General features: G+C 37.1%; 1 protein-coding gene and 1 long non-coding RNA gene across 4 annotated transcripts in view; both read left to right on the forward strand.

The window, feature by feature from the left end:
* The window catches only part of LOC136238128 (tyrosine-protein phosphatase non-receptor type 11-like), a 28,809-nt gene extending 23,990 nt beyond the window's left edge, over positions 1–4,819 (forward strand). The window contains exons 10-11 of one of the 3 annotated variants that reach the window (XM_066028464.1): positions 2,757–2,890; positions 4,448–4,819. In XM_066028464.1, the coding sequence (XP_065884536.1) occupies positions 2,757–2,890; positions 4,448–4,675 (362 nt within the window). In that variant the 3' untranslated portion in view covers positions 4,676–4,819. Of the gene's footprint in view, positions 1–2,756; positions 2,891–3,519 lie in introns of all 3 variants that reach the window. The other 2 variants (XM_066028465.1, XM_066028466.1) reach the window with 2 other exon arrangements.
* A 15,158-nt stretch (positions 4,820–19,977) lies between these two features.
* LOC136239383 (uncharacterized) lies at positions 19,978–24,842 on the forward strand. The gene is made up of 4 exons (XR_010693434.1): positions 19,978–20,668; positions 20,719–20,814; positions 20,858–21,003; positions 24,467–24,842. It is a non-coding gene; the product is annotated as an uncharacterized lncRNA (long non-coding RNA).
* Positions 24,843–26,281: the final 1,439 nt, after the last annotated feature.

Here is a 26,281-nt window from a genome sequence, read left to right on the forward strand (position 1 = left end):
GCCACGCCCAGTCACTACGCGTGTGTGACATCGCACCAGGTGTCAAAACGGCAATGTAAAGACGATTCAACTACACTAAAGTACTTACTTTACTAGCCATGAATAAACTAAAGTAGTGAATACTATTAACACTAATGGCCAAATCAAGTAAGTGCTACACCCAGTGTCTGTGCATATCAAAACATATGTATGGGATTTGTCAAATCAAGCATTTTCAGGTGGTCAACATTAAAAGTTTTCAAACTCTGGGTTAAACCTTTAAAAATTAAGAATTATGCATTAAATAAATCTAAAATCTGTTTAATATCCTTTTTGAAACCTCAACTTGGTAAAACAGGCTGATCATAAAATCTCATCATTCCTTGTCATTTTTTGTCCAATACAAAATACATGTATTTTACACTACACGGAAAAACACTAATTTACAACCTTTAACTCACAAAATTTCTACAGCACACCATACAATAAAAGAAAGCCCTTGAATTTCTCTATCCAATTCCGGCCGTACAAATGGGACAATGTCGCCATAGCGACAGTTATTTACTGCTGATGATGACATAATACGCGCTCCATACATTAACCTATTGGAAAATTAAATTATCTCGCCGGGAAAATCCCAATTTACAAGTTGTTATCCTCAACCAAATTCGCTAAATTTGGTATCATTCTATGCAGCGAAGGATGCTTAATAAGACTCCGACCGTACAAATTGTTAAACAGGTTAGGTTATAGAAATATATTTAAAACACGTGTTTTTACGGGCATTGTGAACACGTAAATTTTGCGGTACAAGGCTCCTTTCTAGCTTCCCCTTCGTTACTACACAAAGAACTTACCCATGAATCGAATCGCCTTTCATCAAGGAATCTGATAAACCAAACTTCGTGTCCGTCAACCAAAGTACGCGGAAGTTATGGCGCCTTGTTTAGAGGACGGTGTTATTTTATACAAAACGGGCGTAACCCTTTCGGAAATCCGGAATATCTTACTCAAGTTTTGATATGGGGACATCCCCACGTGACTATTGAATGTAACATGTTTAATATAAACTAACCTGTGACCTGCTGGGGGTGGTAGGAAAGGGCATTACATCTAGCCCGGGAAAAAATAAAATAAAATAATAATAAAATTAAATTAAAATAAATAAAAAAAACCTGTGACCTTCTTCATTCAGTAAAACAATGAACTATCTTTTTCCCCAAGTCCATGATCTATGCCTTGGCTCACTTTACAAAAACTAAAACCCACTATCGATCCTGTGAAGTGTCACTATATTAAAGGAGAGGAGATCACACAGTTTCATCAAAGAAATCAAATGATTTCTGAGAATGCTTGGAATGCATTAATGAGAATCGGAGGTAGTATATACAAGTTATATCACTCCTAGGAGGGATATAACTTGTATATACTACCTCCTATTCTCGTTACTGCATTCCTTAGCAGTGCTATCATACCACTTATACACCTTCTCTTCCCTTTGAAGTGAGGTGTGAAAGTGGTATATATGTAATATATAAACCATGGCTACGAGGTGTATTGCACTTATATACACCCCGACTCCGAAGTCAGAGGAAGTTTACTGTTGATAAATGCCAAGGCGAAGCCAAGACATTTATCAACAGTAAACTTCCGATGACTGAGGAGGAAGAGTGGATATAAGTGCAATACACCGAAGTGAGCCATGGTTCATATGATATATACCATGTTTCTAAATTAATCCACACTACATTACTTACTAACAACCCATATGCACACAAACCAACTTAAAGTATATACTTAACTTAATTCGCCATAGTTTGGCATGGTAAACATGCTGGAAACGTTCCTCTCACAATTCAGCTCTCACAATGAAGAATCGAATTGATTGTGGGACTTAGTAAACATATCTCCGTATATCGCCAGGACTTGTCCGTTCTTATCAACAAACGTAGGAACAGCGTTACTTGCTGCCACCCATCATCGAAGTCACTAGGTATGGGTATAAAATGAGTCCAGTGGTTGAACTCTTACTGGCTGGGGTGATTGATCGCCTAGCGTGACGAAGGCTATTAGCCTGAGTCATCTGGGTGATTAGTCATGCTAGCTTGGGAGTTGTTCGCCCGCCCACGTCGGGCTATCAGCCCGTAATCGTGACACAGTAATGTGTCACGTGACATCCCAAGTGAGTATATATATACTCACCTCAGGTAGGTATATATATACTCACCTGAGGGTTGGGGTGTATATGCCCTATATGCAACCAGCGGCGCCTTTGAAGTTTCACGTGATCATGGTATATATATGTAAATAGCCTTATACATTCTATGCCTTGCAGTAATCCAGCTTCTTTCCTGAGCTACGCCCACTTATTGGGAATATGCATTGTTTGCATAAATAACTAATTTTAGTGGGTGCAGCCATACTTGCTTGTACCATGGAAATTTGAGTGTGAATAAGTTGGTTTCTACTGCTGCTAAGGTTTTTCCCATTAAAACTTTCCCACTATACAGTATATACTGGATTTGGATTTTTTTTTGTCTTGCAATAACTACTTGAAAATGTACATGTAATGTGTATTCATTGTCTGCCCTTCAAAGAACACACATGAAAATTTTAGCAAACATCTTTCAAAAGTTTCCTACAGACAATGCTAATTTTGGTTGTGCAGTACTATCAACCACTAAATCAATAATGGTACATGTATTTCCATGTAAAAAAACTAATTATGTATTTGCTCCTCCCATGTCTTAAGAGGCATGATCCAAATACTGTTACAGGTTGGTTCACATTGTCTATGAAGACAGTTTATTCCCCTACTTCATACACTTTATTGCGTTTGGAGAGTAATTATCACTGTGGAAATTTTCTGAGTTGGGTAATAGATAAACAAAAACAAAGAATTGGATTTACAGTAAGTTTTTTTGTCTAAATTAACAAGTCCATATACCATAGACTCCGGTGGTTATTAGATGCACATGGTTATTAAGCACATATTGCTTGTTAAGCGCATATGGTATACTTGTGCTAGACACCTGTTCGTTAAGCACATATGGTTGAAATCGCCTCTGCCACCTCGTACTACATAGAATTGTTGTCAGAACAAATCAGACATGTCACAGCACACTCAATGCCTCACCAGGCCCATGTCTAGTAGATATTGCTGTCTGTGATAACGATAAGCTGTAGCTGCTACCTGACTTCTAAAGATTTCCCTTTCCACGACTGAAGCAAACTATTAGCTAGTGTTCAAATCGCTTGAAAACTGTAGTGGGCACAACTAATGCCCTCCTAGCAGAAATTCCTAAACATAATTTATAAGCGCATGTGCTTAACAAGCATAGTAAATTTCACAAATAATTCCTCCGAAAATTATAAGCGCATGCGCCTAATAACCAGAGTCTATGGTACCAAATTAATCTGTTACCATAGCATTACTTTATACCTTCCAGTATAGTAACCTGGCAAATTGAAAAAAATAAAGTTGTACTTGACTGTTTAATTAGAGTATATATATATATATATATAACTGCTCTATTACAGCTCAATCTTTATGGGTACTGGAGCTAAAGTCCTCTGAAATAAAGTGAAGGAGATCCATCTTTTACTACTTCACCTTGCACCTTATTTAAGAGTACTATTTTTCAGACAAACCTGCAGCTGACTTGCAGCATCTGTGAAACATAAGATTATTTGTCATGGTCTTAACTATAGGTGTTAAATGCATTCGTATGATATATATGTATGAACAATTTACACAAAAAGAGTCTGTTTAATTTACAGAACCATGCATGTATCCATGAACCCATGAAAGCTTTCTCCTCGAGCTTGCCCTTTTCAGTGGAGGTGTAGGTATAGGATTAAAAATGGGAAAAAGCAAAATGTACCAACTACATGGATTCAAAATATTTGTCACATTGCAATTGTATCCAGGTGAAATTGTTTGTGTTTTGCAGATCTAACAATCACAGAAATTTATGCTAGAAGCTTTTTTGACAGCTCTGTGAAAAATTGTACCTTGCACATATACCTACTTATATGGAATTGAACTATGGTAATAGTTTGGGCATGGGTTACAGATACATAAATTCTTTGGTATGCTTTTTTTGTTATACTGTACATTTGGATTAGCTTAAGTAAAACTTGCTGTGAACTGGATGACAAGAAACTGGGCCTGAGAAATCAGGGCATGTAACTACACCCTATCACATAACACATTATTGGAATAGAGCATCTGCATTCTACAAATTTATCATAAAGCCAATTAAATGTTTAAGAAGTGCTAAACATTATGTAACCATGGGATAATAGTATAAAAATTATGAGTCATACAAAATTTATGTGCGCATATGCCCTTGTTTTTGTAGTCCCAGTCACATATATAATACATTATAATATACAGTGCATTATCACAAAGATGTGAGTGCTACTATGCAACTGCTGCTATGTGTAATGTTTACCATACATACAGTCAGATCAAGAATCACAAAATACCACTTGGTATCAACAACCATCAACGTCACAAAATTCTACTGAGTCATTTCTTTTACAAGCAGCTACAAAGAGTTTTCCACATGTTTCCTTACCATATTATTTAACATTTGATGCACCAAAGACGATCGCTCAACCTGTGCTAACAACTGATGGAAACATTGCAAGTACCATACTTTTAAGTAACGTTAAGAAATGTGATAAGTGAGTTTTTATGGACAGCAATCCCAGTTTGGCAACATGTATTTTGTATATTATACAGTATTATTATACACTTTTTAAAAGTTTGTATTATTATGTATTGTACAATAATAAACTTGGCTGTGTGCACACATGTTTTAATTTTAATTGAGCAGCTGGTTGACATTTATGGACAGACATTTTAGGTCAGTAGGGAAGTTACTTACTTCAGGAACTATCCACTACTTCCAATAATTTCTGTGAAATTTGTAGATATGCACCAAAATATCTGACTATAGTATTGTAATTATGTTCTTGTTTTCAACCTGCAAAAGTAAAAAATTCAGGAAACATTGTGCATTGCCTGTAAAGCATGCATGCTTGGGCTTGATTACACCAATACCATGTTTTTCTAGTACTGCAAATTCAGTCAACTGCATGTAGTTTTTGCTTCTAGTACTCCAAGTTAACTATATAGTTTTACAGAGTATTAATCCAATACCCCAGTTTTGTTTAGTTGTATGACCAGTTTAATCAAGGTGATGATACTGCATTATAATTTTACTTAAGTTCATATAAAACTAAAATCATTTGGAAATATAGTTCCTGCATAAATTCAGCTTTCCAATGAAGAAAAGCTAAACAATTAATGCAGTTAAAGCAACACAAAGAAAGAAAGTTAAATCAGCAGAATTGATGTTAACATTTTTAGGTCTCGCAGTGCATACATATGTGACCGGATCTGCGAAAACCCGACACAATAGCGCAAGCCTAAAGTATAAAACATTGAAAACAATTGGTGAAATATTTGCGTTTTATTGAAAAAAAAGAGTCCGTAAATTTTTTGAATGCCTCTTTTTAGTGAAGGAAGCGACTAACAATAAAAATAAAAAACCTGGATATCATCTTATTCGCCTACTCAAGAGGAGTTAGAAAGTCTTTGTTTTGTTGCAGTATAGACGTAGGTTATAAGCGTTTGTTTACATCACGTTGAGGCGATTGTAAGCAATCGATTTTTCTTCACAAATTCCGCCTTTGTATTCAGTGAAGAAAGGCGATAAAAGGACAAAATTTCCCAGTAAATGATTCCCCTATCCATGGCGAACACGATGGTAAAAATTTCAGCCCAGTACATGATCCATCCTTTCATAAGTTTCAACCATTTTAGTAAGTGCCTGTAGCATCAAAGAACAATAACAGTGATCGATCATAGCTAGGCATATGACACCAGTTGTAAATTGCCAGCTGTAGCTAGAAAAAAAATTGTGACATTATGGCTTAGCCTGTGAATGTGGTTTTAGTTTCAGTACAGGTAAGAAAAAAATTTATTTAGTAAACTTTAGATATATTTGGAAAATATTCACTGCATGAGCTGGTTTATGTAAGTGGGTACAGCAGTTACCTCCAGGCTAGAAAAAAGTTCCATGAAACCAAGTTAGAACTTTAATTTACAAGATAAATGGGTAAAAGGTTTCATCATGTATCACCCAAAATTTAACACTAGTAGAAACTGCTAACAACTGTTTGCATGCATTATAGCTGTTTGTAACACTTTCACACTTCAAATCAAAGGAACCGCCCGGGCTACATTTTGTATGTAGCCCAGAGCTAGCTGGGCTTCATATGAAATGTAGCAGGGCTACAACTAGGCTGTTTTGACAGCTAGACTATTTTGACAGATAAGGAAGATCAGGGGTGAATGTGGTGATTACAACTATTATACAATACTTTGAAGTTGTATTTAAAGCCTTAAGTTATTAAATCAATCAGTTTAAAGCCTTTGAAGTTACTTCATGTATTTGAGAGTACTTTTGATGTACTTGAAAGTGCTTTTGATGTGGTTTTGATGTGGTTTGGTATAGTTTCAACTATAGCACTAGCACTTACTATGTAAGGTTTTCAAAATGTATAAGAAACCTATATCACCAAGAGATAGTTTTATTGTGGGATTCAGTTTGTCTCAATTGAGAGCCACAGTAGACTCAATTGTAAGCCACATGAAACCCACAATGTAAAGCGCATCTTGCCTATATAGGTTTTATATACATTTTAGTAGTTTTTAAAAGAAAGAAACACTTAACACAAATAGGCAGATCAGAGGGATTGTTTCATTGATCTACCCATGCAAAGTGTTACATATTAGCTGTAACACAGAACGTTCGGGCTAAGCCTGAAATGTATGCCCTCTGCCCTCGGGCAGTCAGGCATACATATCAGGCAAAGCCCTCATGCCTGTGTTACAACTATTACATAATCATTTGCAGCCCTTAACTTAAAATGCATAATCATATAATGTACACTCACAATAGCATCATAATATGGTGCCTTTGTTAGGTAGAATCAAGCCCATAATGCACCTATCAATGTTAAGCCCCACTACCCCCCTCCCGGGCTTACTAAGGGATTAGTGGGGGATTTTCGCCGATTTGATCAGAAATTTTGCCCCACTAGTGGGGCATTTGACCGTCCGAAATTTTAGGCATTTGCTTTAGCTTGCGAGCTATGAGAATTGATCTGTTTCCTAAAGTTTATTCCAGTGATACTACATGGAGATTTGACCACTAGTTGTTCCCCAGTGGGTGGAGAATTTGATTTTTCAAAAAGTCAAATCCCCACCATTTCCCCCACTACGCCCGGGAGGGGGGAAGTGGGGGATAACATTGATAGGTGCATAAGAAGTGTCATCGAAATGCTTCTGATAAGAATTTTACAACTTTATCATTTAACATTAAACTGCCTGCTGGCCCACCTACAGGGCTGTACATGCCTGTCTGGGTATGATTTTTTCACTATTAAACATTGCTTTATCCACCTTTTGACATACTGCAGTTCACAACTTTCTTTGATACGGTATGCACTCTTTTCACCACGTAAACAAACAAGTACAAAGAAAAATTAGAGATCATTAGAGTTCAATTAGAGATCATAGACATATAAACCTTGTATACTTGTGCATAGTAAGTCAAACTTTTGTAGCCTAAGCTATGCATATACCAATTCAAAGAGTTGAAGTTGTGGGGGACATCAGTTTGTTCGTGTACATTTGTTGCAAGGGGACTTAGTGTACCAGTTATACTCTGGCAGTTATGTAATCCTAAGACCCTAGTAGCACCTTTGCTTTGCTCAGGCACCATGACACAGGGTTGCTCATGTAGACCCCTGTGGTCTGAAGTCTAACTATTACATATAGCCATGCTTTTGTAGTATGTGTATATATCATTTGTTATCACATTTCACAAGAAAATGGCTATAAATAATTACATGCTACAACAAGATATCTGGAATACCATGGAATACATGTTTGCAATAATAGTACTCTCTAATGCACAACTAGTCCGAAGAAACATGCAGTGTTTCATAGGTGGTGGGCCCCCCACTTTAATGGGACACTGTTTGCAAGAAAAGATCGAGATACTCTAATAGAACAGTCAGGATCTGGATACTCTAATAGAGCAGTCACAGTATTCAGAGAAGCAGTGTAGCAAGTTACTTAGCTACGTATGTGTGATTATTAATAAGGAGATATAATTGGTGGAGAGCAGCTATTGTCAGCAGGCTGTGACCTTGTTTTTTTTTTTTTTGGTTTTCAACTTACAACTGGCCTGGCCCCCTCACTGTTTGACCTGCTCCACCGCCCCTGCTGAGTGTTTTGTTGAGATGGTTGCATTCTAGTGTGCAAAATGTGTGGTGCATGTAATGTAAACTTGTATCCAATGCATAATATTGTGCGGTTGAAACAAAAAAAGTACTGAGTAGTAGTCCAGACAATGGTGGATCCAGGATGCTGCATTTGGGGCAAATGCCCCCCACTTCACCTTGTGGAGGAGCCATGCTTCTGATTAAAATACAAACTTTATGCCAGGTCAAGATCAGTTTATAAAATTCACAAAAATATGCACATTTTACTAGCATTTATTACGAATTCACCTGAAACTAAAGCAAACCAAAGTAAAACTAACTATGAAATTGTCACCCAGCACCTTCGTGCATCCTAAGCATGAAGGTGCTGGGATGCACGAAGGTGCATCCCAGCACCTTCATGCTTAGGTCCTGGATCCGCCCCTGTCCAACTAGTGATTAGTGAATCATAGTGACACCTGCATGACTTTCCAAAATCCAGTCACAAAATATAATGTAGTTAGTTTCTGCTATAAAAGTCATGCAAGATTCTGGATGGGGTTCCTGAAACCCAAGCAACCTCCTTCATACGCCTTTGCAGGTGCCAGCTTTGCAAATGTTACCGGATTTGCAAAAAGGGGTCTTCCACACACATCCAATTTATCACCTTTGAAAGCTCGTAATTTCAGATTGGAAAAGGCTATTGACTGGAAATTTCGTCCATAGTAAGCACCAACATAGCTTAATAGATGGAAAAAAATGAAAACTGCTGTTATTAGCCTAGTATGATGGCAAGAACAGCAAAATATAGCTTTCATTATTCTAAAGTTATAGCCATTAAAGCAATTGCTCACCTGCCCATACACATCATGCAATAGTATTTGTACATATTACAGATGCTGAGTTAGATATTTTACAATTGTGCAGTGAATCCTGCCTTATAGTGACCACCTGTGTTAAAAGACCACCTCTCTATACAAGTTAATTTCAAATGTACATTATTACAGAAAGACACACTGCTTAATAAATTAAAACACATGGTTAAAATGGTGCCAATGCCTATGGGATATATTCATAATAGTCAGTACACTCAAGCATGCAATGTTGTAGTCGTCACCCTTATCCTTAAACTCCAATGTTTTAACAATGCCATAGTTTACGTATATATACCCTTAGTTGCTATATATACAGTATCAAAGAATATGTTGGTGTATCATGGTTTAGTATAAGTATAGTACAAGAAACTGCGCGTGCAGGGCATTAAACAGTGCTTACTGGTGATCAATACGTGCAGGTATTATAAGGTTGTTTGGCTAATAGTATCTATTTACACTGTTGAAAATAAACTGCCAATTCCTTAACTACCTAATTTCACCCCTATTTACATTATATAGTTATACAACGGCCACGAGTGCTCTGCCTGATATAAACGCACGAGCCTGAGGGCCGTCAGGCCCGAAGGCAAGTGCGTTTATACAGTCAGAGCACGAGTGCACGTTGTATAACTGTTATGTACCATTCACCTAATAGGTGGGGAGAGTCTCACAAGACAGCTGTAACGCTTATAAAGGCCAGGTTTCTAACATCGATTGTGGGTAACCAAGCCTGACGTTGCGATGACGTTCCCCCTGCAGTGCTGCAGCCACCTGAGATATTGAAAGCTAGTACGCTATGGGATAATTATATCACTAACCTGCATTCGCTGTTCCACTCTATCATGTAGTGCTCAGCATGCCAGCGTGCCATATAGACTAAGCACCAGACTAATCGCCATAGTGATTCTCTCGAGCGAAAAAATCAGCTAAATAGACGATTTAAGTAAACAAAACCTAACTACTAAACGATACTAGTCTAATTCTTACTATTCACACTGGCTAAACTCGAATCTGGTGGCATGACAAAACTGGTTACCACAATCGAACGTAAAGGTTAGTATTATTTAGAATATATTTGTTTTATTGAGTCATTGTCGAAGTGGACTACAGTTTAACCTGGGCTAAGATGGCACCAGACTAGTAAGGTGTATAAGTACGTTTATATATATGTAGACTAGAGTTGTGGCCACCCGCGTTGGCTTTTTCGATCGCCATTGGCTGCTTGTAAACATTATACGTATTGGTGACGTTATGGCCCACAATCGACCTTTACATGTCAGGCTATAAAAGAATTCGAGTGATCTGTGTAGTGTCTTTCCACCTATTAGGCGAGGTGTCGTAGTGGTCTTCGCCACCGGCACTTGTGCTATGCTGCACAAAACCGCAGCCAGTGCAATATCTGTATATTGCACTGCGGTCGGTGCATTATAACTTATAATGCACTCGTTGTGGTCTACAAAACCGCAACCAGTGCGTTATAAGTTATAATGCACTCGCTGCGGTCTGCAGCAGTGCAATATACAAATTATGGCACTGGCGGTACCTTTGAACTGCCCACGCAGAGTGGTACATTACATGTAATATAGTACAAAATATGAATTAAGAAAACTTTCTTCTTTCCACAATTGCATAAATATTTTGATTTTAAGGCTGCACCATGTGACCAGTACCTACAGTAGCCTTAGGGTATTTGTGTACAATGTATCAATCTATATAGTTTGAATCAATAGCTTTTCCTTCTATAACTTAGTCATCTCCCATTATGGCACTCCCATATATTATGAGATTGTAATACAATACATGAAAACATATATGTATACTTTACCTTAAAATGGCATTGAATATAGAGATCAATGCTTTGATTTCATAAAAATTGTAAATATACAAAGGTAAATTTCTTATGCTGAACACCAAAACTTCTGTAATTTGGCGGATGCTAAAAGGACACAAAAACTGTAGCTACATGTGTGGGGATATTGGATTATCAAGGGGTAACAACAAACAGACAAACTTTCAGCAAACAGCCAGTATCAGGTATTCTGGACAGGCATAGGATTAAAGAGAATTCACAGGCAATAAACATAATTATTATAGTACGATTTTGCATTAATGTAGCTAGTTATACTGAGTTGCCATTTTACAGGGTGGTTTCTAATATTTTCCTGCAATTGCAAAATACAGTCTTGGCTATGATGATCAAGATGTGATGATTCAGAATCAGGAAGGCTTAGTCAGAATATATAACTTCATACAAAAAATGAATCAAGTTTCAATTTGTGAAATTAACAGGCCATGCACGTAAACCAACCATGCAAAATACTGATTAGCTTTAGCAGTAGGTGTTTTAAAGTGGAAAAAGGATGTTGGAATCTAGTTAAATGGGTGGTGGGATGTAAGTAGGTATCTCTAGTGAAATTAAACTAGCTATGTATAGTCCTTGATATAGGATTGTGAGTAGGCTTGCGCCTATTATGCTCCGAATTTTGCCTATTATTCCTTCCAGAATGTCCCAAAATCTTCTCCTATTATTATTTTTTGGCAAGTTATATAGTGCCGGAAATCCCTAAGAAAGCGGGAAAAAAAAGTCTCAGCAGGGGCTCGAACCCGGGCATCCGTACTCATAAGCAATGCTTGTATCCATTATACCACCAGTGCTGCAGCTATTCACTTCCCTTAGTTTCTACCTTATAAACATCCGACTGAAGTGACTTCTATATAATTTATAACAAGAGTGAACTGAGAAACCAAAGCTGAACCCTAGCCTACCCCTAACGCTAATGAACTAGTTTTCGCATCCCCTAAAGTTTTTTTTTTTTTTTTTTACTGAAAACCACAATTAAGTAAAATTAAATATATTAAATACAAAATTCTAACTAGCTTAACTACCAAACTAAGTACTTTAACTACAAAACTAGCTACCTTAACTACAAAACAACCTTAATTAAAGTGAATGCTCGGGGAAACCTACTAGACGCGTGCCCTAAAGTCGAATGCTCGGGGCGTATTGGACGCGTAGCTACCAACTCTAGCTCGCCTAGAGGCAACTGGTTTGTTTGATAGCCCAGCAAATGATGGACTTCTGCCGGTAAAATAGCCGCCGTTCACCGCCGGTACTATATATATCCACTTTGTTCTTTTTTATTCTTGTATGTTGTCTATTATTCCTAAATTATGCTCGTTTAGTTATTGTAGCTAGTCACCTTGTTTTCAAGATGCAACGATCTGAGAGTATTTGAGCGTTCTATTAGAGTATATCGATCTTTTAGCGGGTTTTCAGCTTTTACAGCCAGCATTCATGTAATTATGCCAGCTATATAATATCTAATCCAAAACAGCCAAGCTGTAAAAAAAGTGTGCGGCCCTCAGAAAGGCTATGGTGAAAAAAGATGTGAAATCCAAGGTGGCGGCCAAGAAATGGCTGTGATGGTAGGTTAATGGTAAAAATTTTAATAATGACAATTCAGGTAAATTTTGTGAAGTGGCACAAAAATTCACCTGAATTGTCGTTATTAAAATTTTTACCATTAACCTACCATCACAGCCATTTCTTGGCCGCCACCTTGGATTTCACATCTTTTTTCACCATAGCCTTTCTGAGGGCCGCACACTTTTTTTACAGCTTGGCTGTTTTGGATTAGATTTCATTTCTTTTTGTATTTGTATACCCCAAAGCCGGCCTATGGCCAGCTTTGGGACTTTTTTAACCTATGTATTTTTTCTTTACTACAGGAAGAAGAAAAGATGAAGTAGATGTACTTTAAATATTTTATCAGTAAATGTACAAATTATATATATAATACATATGTGACTGGATTTGCGAAAAGGGGCCTTCCACACAATTTGCCAACTTTGACAATTGATAACTTCAGATTGGAAAGAGCTATTGCCTTGAAATTTGGGCAGTGGTGATTTCTTTGCAGCCGAACTCTCTACATGATGGTTTCTTTGTAGCTGAACTCTATACAAGGTAATTTCTTCTAGCTGATCTCTCTACAGGGAGATTTGTTTGTAGCTGAACTATCTACAAGGTAACTTCTTCTAGCTGATCTCTCTACAGGGTGATTTGTTTGTAGCTGAACTATCTACAAGGTAACTTCTTCTAGCTGATCTCTCTACAGGTGATTTGTTTGCAGCTGAGCTCTTTACAGAATGGTTTCTTTGTAGCTGAACTCTCTAAAAGGTAGCTTCTTCTAACTGATCTTTCTACAGGGCAATTTGTTTGTGGCAGAATTTTATACAGGGTGATTTCTTTGCAGCTGAACTCTCTACATGGTGGTTTCTTTGTAGCTGAACTCTCTACAAGGTATATAACTTCTTCTAGCTGATCTCTCTACAGGGTGATTTGTTTGTAGCTGAACGATCTACAAGGTAACTTCTTCTAGTTGATCTCTCTACAGGGTGATTTGTTTGTAGCTGAACTCTCTAAAAGGTAACTTCTTCTAACTGATCTTTCTACAGGGCAATTTGTTTGTGGCTGCATTTTCTACAGGGTGATTTCTTTGCAGCTGAACTCTCTACATGGTGGTTTCTTTGTAGCTGAACTCTCTACAAAAATAATTTCTTCTAGCTGATCTCTCTACAGGGTGATTTGTTTGTAGCTGAATTCTGTACAGGTGATTTGTTTCTTTGTAGCTGAACTCTCTACAAGGTAACTTCTTCTAACTGATCTTTCTACAGGGCAATTTCTTCGTGGCAGAATTTTATACAGGGTGATTTCTTTGCAGCTGAACTCTCTACATGGTGGTTTCTTTGCAACTGAACTCTCTACAAGGTAACTTCTTCTAGCTGATCTCTCTACAGGGTGATTTTGTTTGTAGCTGAATTCTGTACAGGTGATTTGTTTGCAGCTGAGCTCTTTACAGAATGGTTTCTTTGTAGCTGACCTCTCTACAAGGTAATTTCTTCTAGCTGATCTCTCTACAGGGAGATCTGTTTGTAGCTGAACTATCTACAAGGTAACTTCTTCTAACTGATCTTTCTACAGGGCAATTTGTTTGTGGCAGAATTTTATACAGGGTGATTTCTTTGCAGCTGAACTCTCTACATGGTGGTTTCTTTGTAGCTGAACTCTCTACAAAGTAATTTCTTCTAGCTGATCTCTCTACAGGGTGATTTGTTTGTAGCTGAACGATCTACAAGGTAACTTCTTCTAGCTGATCTCTCTACAGGGTGATTTGTTTGTAGCTGAACTCTCTGCAAGGTAACTTCTTCTAGCTGATCTCTCTACAGTGTGATTTGTTTGTAGCTGAACGATCTACAAGGTAACTTCTTCTAGCTGATCTCTCTACAGGGTGATTTGTTTGTAGCTGAACTCTCTGCAAAGTAACTTCTTCTAGCTGATCTCTCTGCAGTGTGATTTGTTTGTAGCTGAACGATCTACAAGGTAACTTCTTCTAGCCGATCTCTCTACAGGGTGATTTGTTTGTAGCTGAATTCTGTACAGGTGATTTGTTTGCAGCTGAGCTCTTTACAGAATGGTTTCTTTGTAGCTGAACTCTCTAAAAGGTAACTTCTTCTAACTGATCTTTCTACAGGGCAATTTGTTTGTGGCTGAATTTTCTACAGGGTGATTTCTTTGCAGCTGAACTCTCTACTTGGTGGTTTCTTTGTAGCTGAACTATGTACAAGGTAATTTCTTCTAGCTGATCTCTCTACAGGGTGATTTGTTTGTAGCTGAATTCTGTACAGGTGATTTGTTTGCAGCTGAGCTCTAAACAGAATGGTGTCTTTGTAGCTGAACTCTCTACAAGGTAACTTTTCTAGCTGATGTCTCTACAAGGTGACTAGTTTGTAGCTGAACTCTCTACATGGTGGTTTCTTTGTAACTGAACTTTCTACAAGGTGACTTCTTCTAGCTGATCTTTCTACATGGTGATTTGTTTGTAGCTGAACTCTCTACAAGGTAACTTATTCTAGCTGATCTATCTACAGGGTGATTTGTTTGTAGCTGAACTCTCTACAGGTAATTTGTTTGAAACTGAACTCTCTAAATGATGGTTTCTTTGTAGCTGAACTCTCTACAAGTTAACTTCTTCTAGCTGATTTCTCTACAGGGTGATTTGCTTGTAGCTGAACTATCTACAAGATAACTTCTTCTAGCTGATCTCTCTACAGGGAGATTTGTTTGTAGCTGAACTCTCACAGGTGATTTGTTTGAAACTGAACTCTCTAAATGATGGTTTCTTTGTAGCTGAACTCTCTGAAGGTAACTTCTTCTAGCTGATGTCTTTACAGGGTCACTAGTTTGTAGCTGAATTCTCTACATGGTGGTTTCTTTGTAACTGAACTCTCTACAAAGTAACTTTTTCTAGCTCATCTTTCTACAGGGTGATTTATTTGTAGCTGAATTCTGTATAGGTGATTTGTTTGCAGCTGAGCTCTTTAAAGAATGGTTTCTTTGTAGCTGAACTCTCTACAGGTGATTTGTTTGCAGCTGAACTCTCTACATGATGGTTTCTTTGTAGCTGAACTCTCTACAAAGTAACTTCTTCTAGCTGATGTCTCTACAAGGTCACTAGTTTGTAGCTGAGCTCTCTACATGGTGGTTTCTTTGTAACTGAACTCTCTACAAGGTGACCTCTTCTAGCTGATCTTTCTACAGGGTGATTTGTTTGAAGCTGAACTCTCTACAAGGTAACTTCTTCTAGCTGATCTCTCTATAGGGAGATTTGTTTGTAGCTGAACTCTCTACATGATGGTTTCTTTGTAACTGAAATCTCTACAAGGTAACTTCTTCTAGCTAATCTCTCTACAGGGAGATTTGTTTGTAGCTGAACTCTCTACATGATGGTTGCTTTGTAGCTGAACTCTCTGCAAGGTAACTTCTTCTATTGATCTCTCCACAGGGCGATTTGTTTGTAGCTGAACTCTCTACATGGTGGTTTCTTTGTAGCTGAACTCTACAAGGTGATTTTTTCTAGCTGAACTATCTCTTTCCACAGTTGCATGAACTCCCTACAAGGTAACTTCTTCTAGCTGATCTCTCTACAGGGTGACTTGTGTGTAGCTGATCTCTATACAGGTTTCTTATTTCTAGCTGATCTCTTGAATTCTCTTCAGGTTGACTGCTCTATTAGGATGACTGCTCTATTAGAGTATCTCGATCTCGCACTTGCTGCACCAAGTTGGATTTCGTGTTATAACTCCGTGGCTTTAAGTCTGATTCTTCTACACCATTGATGAGCCTTTCTAAGATGATTACTCCATCTGTACAACGATTTTCAAAGCATTACCCCAAGCGGTTTATCTGGTAGGCGTGGCAAGCAGTCGTTTTTTTTATCAGCTAATCTCGATTGCGTAATTGTTACACACTGTTGGTTTTTTTGTTGTATCTTCCTGTTTTTTAGCTCGATTTCTTTCAAACCACAAAAGGTTTGAGGTTCAATAGTTAACCTATTCACCCACCGATTTTCAGCTTCTTCCCATACGCGGTTTACCCTGTAGGCGTGACAACATATTGGTGTTATTTTTCGTGACTAATCGCTCATAACTCTTTGCCTGTTTATCGTATTCCAGCCAAAGTTGGTACCGAGATGCGCCTTTATATCCCCCTTCTGTGTACCAAATTTCAAGGCAATCGGATATGGCGTTCGAGTTTTATAGCAGTTTTTGTAAGTGTGCGACAAGAAAAAGAAAAATAAGAAGAAAAAAAAAACGAAGAAACTGAGCCAATTTTTGAAGCCGCATATCTCGGGAACGCGCTAAGCGATTTCGCTCAAATTTTGAATGTGGAGTGCTACAGTTGGGGGGCATGTCCACAGCAAAAATCGTCTTGTTTCATCAAGGAAGCACAGAGCTACGGAGGTGCGAAAATTGCGTTTTCTTTCTTCCTGTCAATATACTCACGGGTGTTACGCGCCGGCTTCTTGGGCCGCACGACACACTACCGTGTGTCTTGATTCTTAGTAGCTCAGCTGTTTCTTCTAGCTAATCAAGGAGAGGCACGCCCCTTAATTCCACCGATTATTCCCGTGGGTGTCCGATTATTCTAAAATTATGCTCGTAATCGTCCTACTATTCCAGAATTATTCTCAAGAAATTGGTGACCTATTATTCCCAAAATTATGCCAGCATAATAGGCGCAAGCCTAATTGTGAGTCTTGAAATATGTCTTCTAAAGTTTAGTGCTGGCCACTGTAACTCTGAAAACATGTTGGACACACGTGCATATTTTCCCAGTTATAATCGAATTTTACCCGAGGGGTCCGACACTTTTGGAATCTAGCATTAAGCAGGATTCAAATCCTTAAATCTTGGATAAAATTCTTTAAATATCTAAGGCTGAAAGAATCTTTAAATCTTTAAATTTCCTGAAATTCTCGTAAATTTTTGTATTCTATTCCTCAATTCTCCGTTTATTCTTTGTACAAGATCGAGATACTCTAATAGAGCAGTCAACTACAGCAGTTGAAACTATTCTAATAGAATATTCATAATGTTAAACAGGATTGAAGAGAAAGCCAAAATATAATTCAGAATTCTTCAAAGTTAGTAGATCTTGCACTGCTATTCTGTAATTAAATACTTAGCACAATTCTAGTGGTTTATTTCAATGTATTTCAAAATATTTGAAATACATTAAATCCTGGTCAAAATCCCAAATACCTGCTAAAATTTTGCAAATATTGAATCTAAGGTCTTCGTGTCGGACCCCTCGATTTTACCCATCTAGCAGCAATTCTCTGTACCCTCTTAATAGCTGGAACGTCTTTGCATAAATGGAGATCCCAAACTGAGAATGTATATTCTAGCTTTGGTCACCAGGTAAGCAACAGATTTTACCAATTCATCACAGTGTCTTAGTTTATGTCTCACAAATGTTAGTGACTTCATTGCATCACTTATGGTGTTGATGTGTGACATAAATGAATGAAATAGGACTCCAACACTAAGATACAGATGTTAATTTGTACAAGTGAGTGTTTCACTGTCTATGTAATACCGGAATTTAGATGGTGAAGTAGATCTAGAGCAGGTAAGTGTATCACATTAATTTTGTTGATGTTTAGGCTCATCTGCCGTTGTTTAGTCCTATTGAGTAATGCAGTTTAAGTCCTGTTGTAAATGATAATGATCCTGTTCAGAGTGAATGACACAGTATAGTACACAGTCATCTGCAAATAATCTGATGCATGAAATGATATTAGTAGAAATATCATTGATGTGTATAGTGGAAACATTAGTCGGCCTAGACTGTTCCTTGAGGAACACATGAATCAACATGGACATTATAATTGTGACCGTTGATAACAACCTGTTGTGTTCTCTTCGTATATAAGCCAGCTGAATAGCCAGTTATAGACATTACCTTGAAATTATTACTATAAGTCCATTGAAAGGTGGTGATCCAGTGCTAGTTGAATTTCTTATACAATATAAAGTAACTGTATGGGTCTCGCATGATTGATTGGGCCTAAAATCATATTGTTTGTCACTATGTATTTGATAAGCCATTATGTGTCTCATTATGCAGTGATAGAGGATGTGTTCTAACAGTTTACTACATATGAAAGTTAGGGAAATACGTAGGTTGATGATTACTAGGGTTAGCTCTATCTCCTTTCTTGAATATTGGTGTAGCTTTGGCTGTAAGCCAGTCTTCTGGTAAGTTGCCAGAGTTCAAAGACTGAGTAAATATTACTGCTGAATTTGGAGCTATTTCATCACAACAGTGCTGAGGATACTAGGTGGTATATTGTCAGGACCACACAATTTGGATGAGTCCAGAGTAGATAGTAACATTTTAACCCCATCAAGTGAGATTGCAACATTGAGCGATGGTGTTATGGGAAGTCCAGAGCATTCAAGAACATCAGATAGATTTTGAAATTGTTTGTTGAGGATCTCAGCCTGGTTTTCAGAATGATACACAAGTGAATTTCCTACTTTGAGTGGTGCAATTCCATGTGTATCTTTATGAATAGTTTTGACATAATTTCTTGTAGTTTACGGCACCACTATCAGAAACTTTTGCTCAGATACTTTCTGTGAGCTTCACAGATAAGATTTATATTTATTTTTCATGTTACGGTATATAGTCATACCATGCTTCTTCTGTTTGTAAATGTGTATACCTTTTTTACACTGTTTCATTTGTTTCTTGATATTATGAGTTATCTAATCCAAAACACCTAAGCTGTAAAAAAAGAGTGCGGCCCTCAAAAAAAGGCTATGGTGGGTATTTTTGAAGAATTTGGACACATTTGGTGATAAAATATAAAAACTCATGTATGGTAATTTGGCTCATGATATCAGATAGAGTTTAGTAGAATTATCAGAGATCCTTTACCATACGTTATATATCTGACAGTTAGGATACTCATATTTATATAATTGGGGTGCATTTATATTCAATTATTTTCTTGTTAAATGGACCCAACACAGTTTGCTTCATCTGACATGGTGCAATCTCACAATAGAACTTCTCAAAAAGATGGCCTACAATGTAGACCACTCAACCAATTTATATGTAGGGTCCTTTATGTGAAAAATTAATATCTTCCAAATCTACTTAATTGAACTATTTTCATGTGTTAGGCTAAGTGGAACTCGAATTATAACTGTCTGCTGCATGGTAGCCAAGTTTGTCACTTCCTATATAGAAAATGATAGAAATGTCTTAAATTCATGTACCGTAATTAGCTTTTTTTTCGTTGTAGAATAATTTTCGTATGCAAACACTTATACGAAAATTTCTTGCATGAAAATTTTTATACAATATCGAACTACTCTAATGGAGCAGTCATTCACGTAAATTGTACGAAAATATTTTTACAATGAAAATTTTTATCACGAAAAATTTTTGCATGAAAATAAAGCAAATTACGGTAATTATTAGCTGTATAGTGTTTTGTAGCTTTTTGCTAAGCCTTCAAGAGTTCATTATTTGTCCCTACTTAAACTAGTAACTGGTCATTGATACAGTTGCTGCTGTAATCGTGTTGTGATTATTCTAAGCAGCATATGAAAAATTTTAGAATCTTTGTAATGAAAACACTTTGTATAAATCTGATTTCATTGATATTCTATGTACTACTATATTGGAGATTGAATGTGATCCCAATTTCAGTGCTGCTGGTATGTGGTGTATTGATGTGCTCTTGTGGGCACATGAGCATTTTAATTAAAAATCTTGAAAATAATTTTATAATACTAGATGCTTTTGCTAGCCTATTATTCCCAAAATTATGTCAGCGTGATAGGTACAAGCCTATCCGTGCGGGTCCCATGCCATGTTGTGTGGGGCTTGCCTAAGTGGACTTCATAAAGTTGCTTTGCTCTCTGAGTGATTAAACGTTAAACTGGTTATGGAACCTATTTGCATGAACGTGTTTGTGCATAGTTACAGTTTTATGAGGATTACCTGCTAATTACCTTCACAAAAGATGGTTGTGCAGAGTTTTATTTCCATAACAAAGATGCATTTATGTAATATTTATAGTCTGAAGGTGATGATGATTCATGGCCACCTGTAAAAGACATTTCATGGAAATTTGATGCTGTTTATACACTATCAGCATATAGTAAAGGTACAAAGAATTGTACATTTGTATTGTCAATGGACACCTGTGTTGTACAGCATCTAACAAGAGTGATGGAATGATCCAGATAAGTAATGATGGTGGTAATTATTCACTGAATCTCCTTGGTGACAGCAAAAGTGGAAGCAGTCAAAGTAATTTAGTGAAAGCTATTCATATAACATTGCTTGGCTGTAGCTCTTTTTAGAAAGTATACTGCATTTAGGGTGACAATTGGCCAACCATACACGGTGACATGTTGGGAAAGCAATTGCTATCTTAGTGTTTACGTTGGTTGGGATACCAGTAACCAAGCTATTAAATTTGTAAAGAGGACTGTAACGGTAGGTACAACCGTTATTGTAGCAGATGGTTGATGATATCACCGGTGTATGTATTATGTATACAATGAAACTTATTTTTTAGACCAATACTTATCTAGTGCACAATTATAGATATACAACAATAGTAGAGATTGAAAACAGTACCACGTGCCCAGTGTACAACCTGTACAATTGACATCATTGGTTAGATACGAGGTGCATTTCGTTTGCTACCACTTTGAAGAGCATTAAAAGACTAATGTTTCTTCTCACTATGGACTATTATTGTTGTTTTAATATAATATGAAAGTTTTCTAATGCAAGTTGCTTCATTGGAAACTACTGACTGGCTTTCCCACAAAAGAAACTCATTATATTGTGCTATTTTAGTATTGCTTCTGCACAAAGGTACATTTTTGTTCTTGTATGGCCTCTGTTCACGCCTTCTGGTATCAATAGCTTTTAGAACTCTTGGTCATTAGAATTTAACAGAGTGGTTTGTAAGTCACACCCTTAGTTTAAACATTGTTTAGTTAGAATTTGCTGCAGTGTTGTTATTATTGTCATGTTTCTGTACTTGTAACTCATCACAGCTGTTGTCTAGCAGAACTATTTGTCTTTCAACTAATGCTCAAAGCTAGTAAGATGATAGCAAACTTGGCTCTAATCCCTCTCACAAAACCTCCAAAAACTCCTTCAATAGCCATAAACATGGTATGCAGTACAATTTACAGAAACCACATGCACATTCAAAACACATGCACAGCTATTTCTGGTGCATGATGCCGTTTCCAACCCTTGTTAAGAGTCATATATCTATGGTACATTAAACAGGAGGACTAATTCTTAGATTCTCATACGCTGCGCAATCCCTGAAGATTAATATACAAATCCTCAAGTACTGGTCAAAAATCTAGCATTAGTGTACTTTCCCTGTGTACATTGCAGGACTTTCCTTATTGTGTATATTGTATAAAATATCAATACTTGTAGGTTTGGTTTCACAGTCTCTACACAATTGGAAACCAGCTATCAAGTATCAGCACTATTGACATGTCCAGTATGTTTAAATGTAATATCCAACTTTTTATCTTCTTTCAAATACGGTGATAGGTTGTGAGCAGGCCACGGTTAAACATTTAAAATGCATGTAAGCCAAAAAAATTACACACACCTGCATGTGCTAAACTCACAGGTGTAAACCACCTGCAACTGCTTAGTGTCTGTGCTATTGTGCAGATTACTATTGTGCATGTTAATGTTACATGCCATCACAGAATTAATATATGTATATATAGACACATGTTAAACTGGCCAAGCTTTATCTTAACACATACTGTAGAGTTTTAGTCCCAGGTGATGAACCCTTTGATTGGTGCAAAAAGCATCTCAGTGCCTTCTACGGTTAATGAGAAATGGGCTCCTTTTTAAAGGTCCACCAAAATGATAGAATATACTTTTAATGTTGTCATACATGTATGTTGATGTATGTGGTTTAGTTCAGCAGATATAATGTTATATATCATAGTTAGTGATGTAAATTGTATGTGTGTAATACAGAAAAGTGTCCATGTACAGCCAGTTTCAATTTATATATACTAGCAATGCTTGTGGTATGGTGTCACTCTCATATATATGTAGGATTTTAGGGCAAGACTATTCATTGACCTTAATGCAAAACCAGACAAGTAGATTTTTTTGTTTCTCATCAGCCGCTTGCTCTGAGATAGGGAGTGATCATTTGTTTTTTAATTTACAGTGGTACCTGACTACAAAATGCACCATAAATGGTAATAAATTCATTGGTGGTATGAAAATCTTCGGTGATAGGTATTTACCACACATGACCACAGATGTTGCAGAAAGCCATATTAATGCACTTAGCATTTCTAAGGATTTAATTAAGCAGACATACCATAATAGACCACCACTCAAGGACCCACTGTATACTCAAGTTAGATCTACAACTATACTGGAGATGCAAGTTGAATTATGACAAAACTCTCTAATAGAGTAGTCATCGCATTTCTGCTAATGTTATAATGATCGACCATCCCAAATACAAATTGTACTCATTGTAGTCTGAATGAAGCGGTCACCCATAGCGGCTGGCCAAGAATTAATCACTGTATACATAACTTCAACTCTTCTCATATACACTTTATTTTTGTTGTAGAATAAGTTTCATATGCAAAAATTATACAAAAATATTTAGCACGAAATTTTTTTGCACAATTGCTTTTTAAAGATATATACTATATATTTCCAAGCATCAACTGTGTACCCCTCACTTCCATTGCCCAGAAGCTTAAGTACAGAAACTACCGCAGCTATCCTTCTTTTTATACTTCTTTTTATACTCATTAACCAACTTAATTTAGTAGTAGAATGTGTGCTAAAAAGTTGTGCAAGAATGGGACATGAATCAGTGCTGGGAGTGCATGAGATTGAGATGCTTTGCATATTAATGATTATAAAACTGACAGCCACCCAACATGCCTTACCCCACTTTGGAGTGGAATACTGTTCTCTGCCCCTGTGCCACTGTAGCCAATGAACTTCCCAAAAAAAAGCACTGTTACTGTAATACCAGGTATCAGGGCCGCCCACAGGGGGGGGGGGGGGGGGGGGCAACTGGGGCATTTTGCCCCGGGCCCCAGCCTGAAAGGGGCCCCAGGAGGCCCCATGAAGGGCCCCCTGAATACCTGTTTAAAAGATCGATATACTCTAATAGAGCAGTCAGATCTAAATACTCTAATAGAGCAGTCACAGTATTCTTCAGAGGAGCAGTGTAGCAAGCTTATAGATAAGGAGATATGGTTGGTGATGGGTAGTTATTGTCATTGCCAGCAGGTTGTGACCTTTTTTTTTTCTTTTTTCTTTTTTTTTGGTCTTCACCTTACAACTTGGGTCAAGGGCCCCACTTTAACTCTTTGCCCTGGGCCCCTTAATTTCTCTGGGCGGCCCTGCCAGGTATTAAGCACTTTTGTTTAATTTGGCAAAAACACTTTTTGTGAAGCCAAAATTGTGGTTAGATGAAAGTTAATTCTAATGCCAATTGTTTGTCTTTTGCAGTGCATTGAAGGCAGTGTAGTACTAAATGCTGTTCAGTTTGCAAATCAATGGGAAAGCATTACTAGGATTGTAGGTTTGACTCTGCTGCTATAATGATTTCTTCATCATAAATTAACATGATTTATTCTGATACTTTGATATAAGTTACGTACTTGAACCTGGATAAAATTTGGCCATGCACTTCAGCTTATTGAGTCCAAAAATCATGTAGAAATTGATAGCATAAAAATTATGTAACCTGCACAATAGAACAGGGACTGATACTAGTAAAGGAATGAAAAGTTTACTGGTCCAAGCTGTACATGTGTATATAGTACTATAATAGTCTTGCTGTCAGTAAAACACATTCTATTGCAATTTTATTGATAATGCTATAGATTAGCTCTAAAATTGTTTATTTTTCATCTAGCCTGGAACACACCCTTTGCCACCAAATGATGTAAGACATATTGGTTGGAATCAGCTACCACCAAATGAGAAAGTAAGTGAAGCATTCTGCTTGCACTCATGGACTACTGTACCTGACGCTGATCCTCCCTAAGGATATTTTTTAAGTTTTCAGATAATGAAGGATGACTATACAGGTTTACTAACAACTAAATACACTAAAACTTCAAGTACTATGGTAGCAGATAGAACTGCATTCAAAGACTATATTCCACCTGATAGTATAATTTGACATTAAATTTTTTGTTTGGCATGCAATGCTTACAAACATTGTTTTGAAATTTTAAAGGTGTGTACTGTATAGCTAGTTATGTACCAAAATACTGAATGTAATAACAAATGAGCAGTTGATCAACAGTTTTATAGGCAGTAAGGAGAAGGTGATTACTTGCTCCTTATTGATATTGTGGGCTGGTATCCATCAGACCAAGAAGGATGCATGAACAGTACATGCTTACCTTATAGAGATCCCTCATGATGTTACGTATAACCTATGCATGATGATCTTGCAAATTTATTTGTGACCCGGTCTGCGAAAAGGGCTCTTATAGCCTTTCCGATTATCCATGTTTGGCTAATCATGACTCCTAATCTACTAAAGCTATCATCATGTAATTACACCCACAGCTACTGCCAGGTTAGGGTTGTTGAGTGACCAAATTGTAGGCTTGTACCATATTCACCAGTCAAGTTATGGGTTACCATATATATGCAATTGGAAAGGCTATAAGAGCCCTTTTCGCAGACCGGGTCACATTTTATTTACTGCGCAAAATCTTTTAATATGTACAAGCACAGACAATTAATATTAATGGTTGCATGTCCAGCTAGTTCACTTTACATTGATAGACTTGATAAAATGCTATAATAAGGTCATTAGGTAGATTATGTAGCAATTAAGATAGAAAATGATAGAAGCTATATAGAAGCTATTACAGTGCAGTGAATATCTGTGGGTGAAGTACACATGCATATACGTATGTGTACCATCTTGTGTATCATTGCATAGATACGTCAGATAGGGATATAATGTGCGTGGTAAAGCCTACAGATTGACATGTAGATCTATAGAACTGCTATTTCAGTGTGACAGTTTGATCTTACCTTCTGCAATGACCATTAAGAACAAATGATTCAATTGAACAATAGCTTCATGCATATAATTATCTTGGTAGCTATATGACAATTAGTCATTGTTGATTAAACACTGTAGCTACTGCACATACCATGTGTGACTGCAGACTGTTGTCCTATGCTGTATTCTGCCTGGTATTAGGCAGGTCAATAATCAGTGACCTTAATACACAGGTTTCTGTATTATTCTAACCCACTCTCTTATATTTACATTGCTTGGTATTTTAGATTGTAGCTATAGCTAGTCCACGTCACATGTACACATAGCTTAAAAGTTGGAACCAACTGCATAAGTCAACAGATGGGGATCCTGTTACATAGCTGGACTACGTACATTGCTCAGGTAATTGACAGATCAGTGCCAGCCATGGATAGAAGATGTCCAGTAATTGGCGCATCATAATTAGATTGTACACCTGATGATAATTAAGATAATTTAATGAAGAAATTATTTACAGGAAAAAAAAAACTGATGATTGACTAAGCTAATATTTTTTCGATTTCATCTTGCCGGCAACATGATTTTGCATTTTGTATAGGCTGCAAAACCAACTTCTGTTGGTGTTTGTGTCTTATATAAGCCCATAGTAGACAATGCAAGTGAGGGATGGCTTGACGACATGCAGCTATGTGTGATACCATG

This window comes from Dysidea avara, chromosome 11 (assembly GCF_963678975.1).
Source record: "Dysidea avara chromosome 11, odDysAvar1.4, whole genome shotgun sequence".
NCBI classification, from domain to species: Eukaryota; Metazoa; Porifera; class Demospongiae; order Dictyoceratida; family Dysideidae; genus Dysidea; species Dysidea avara.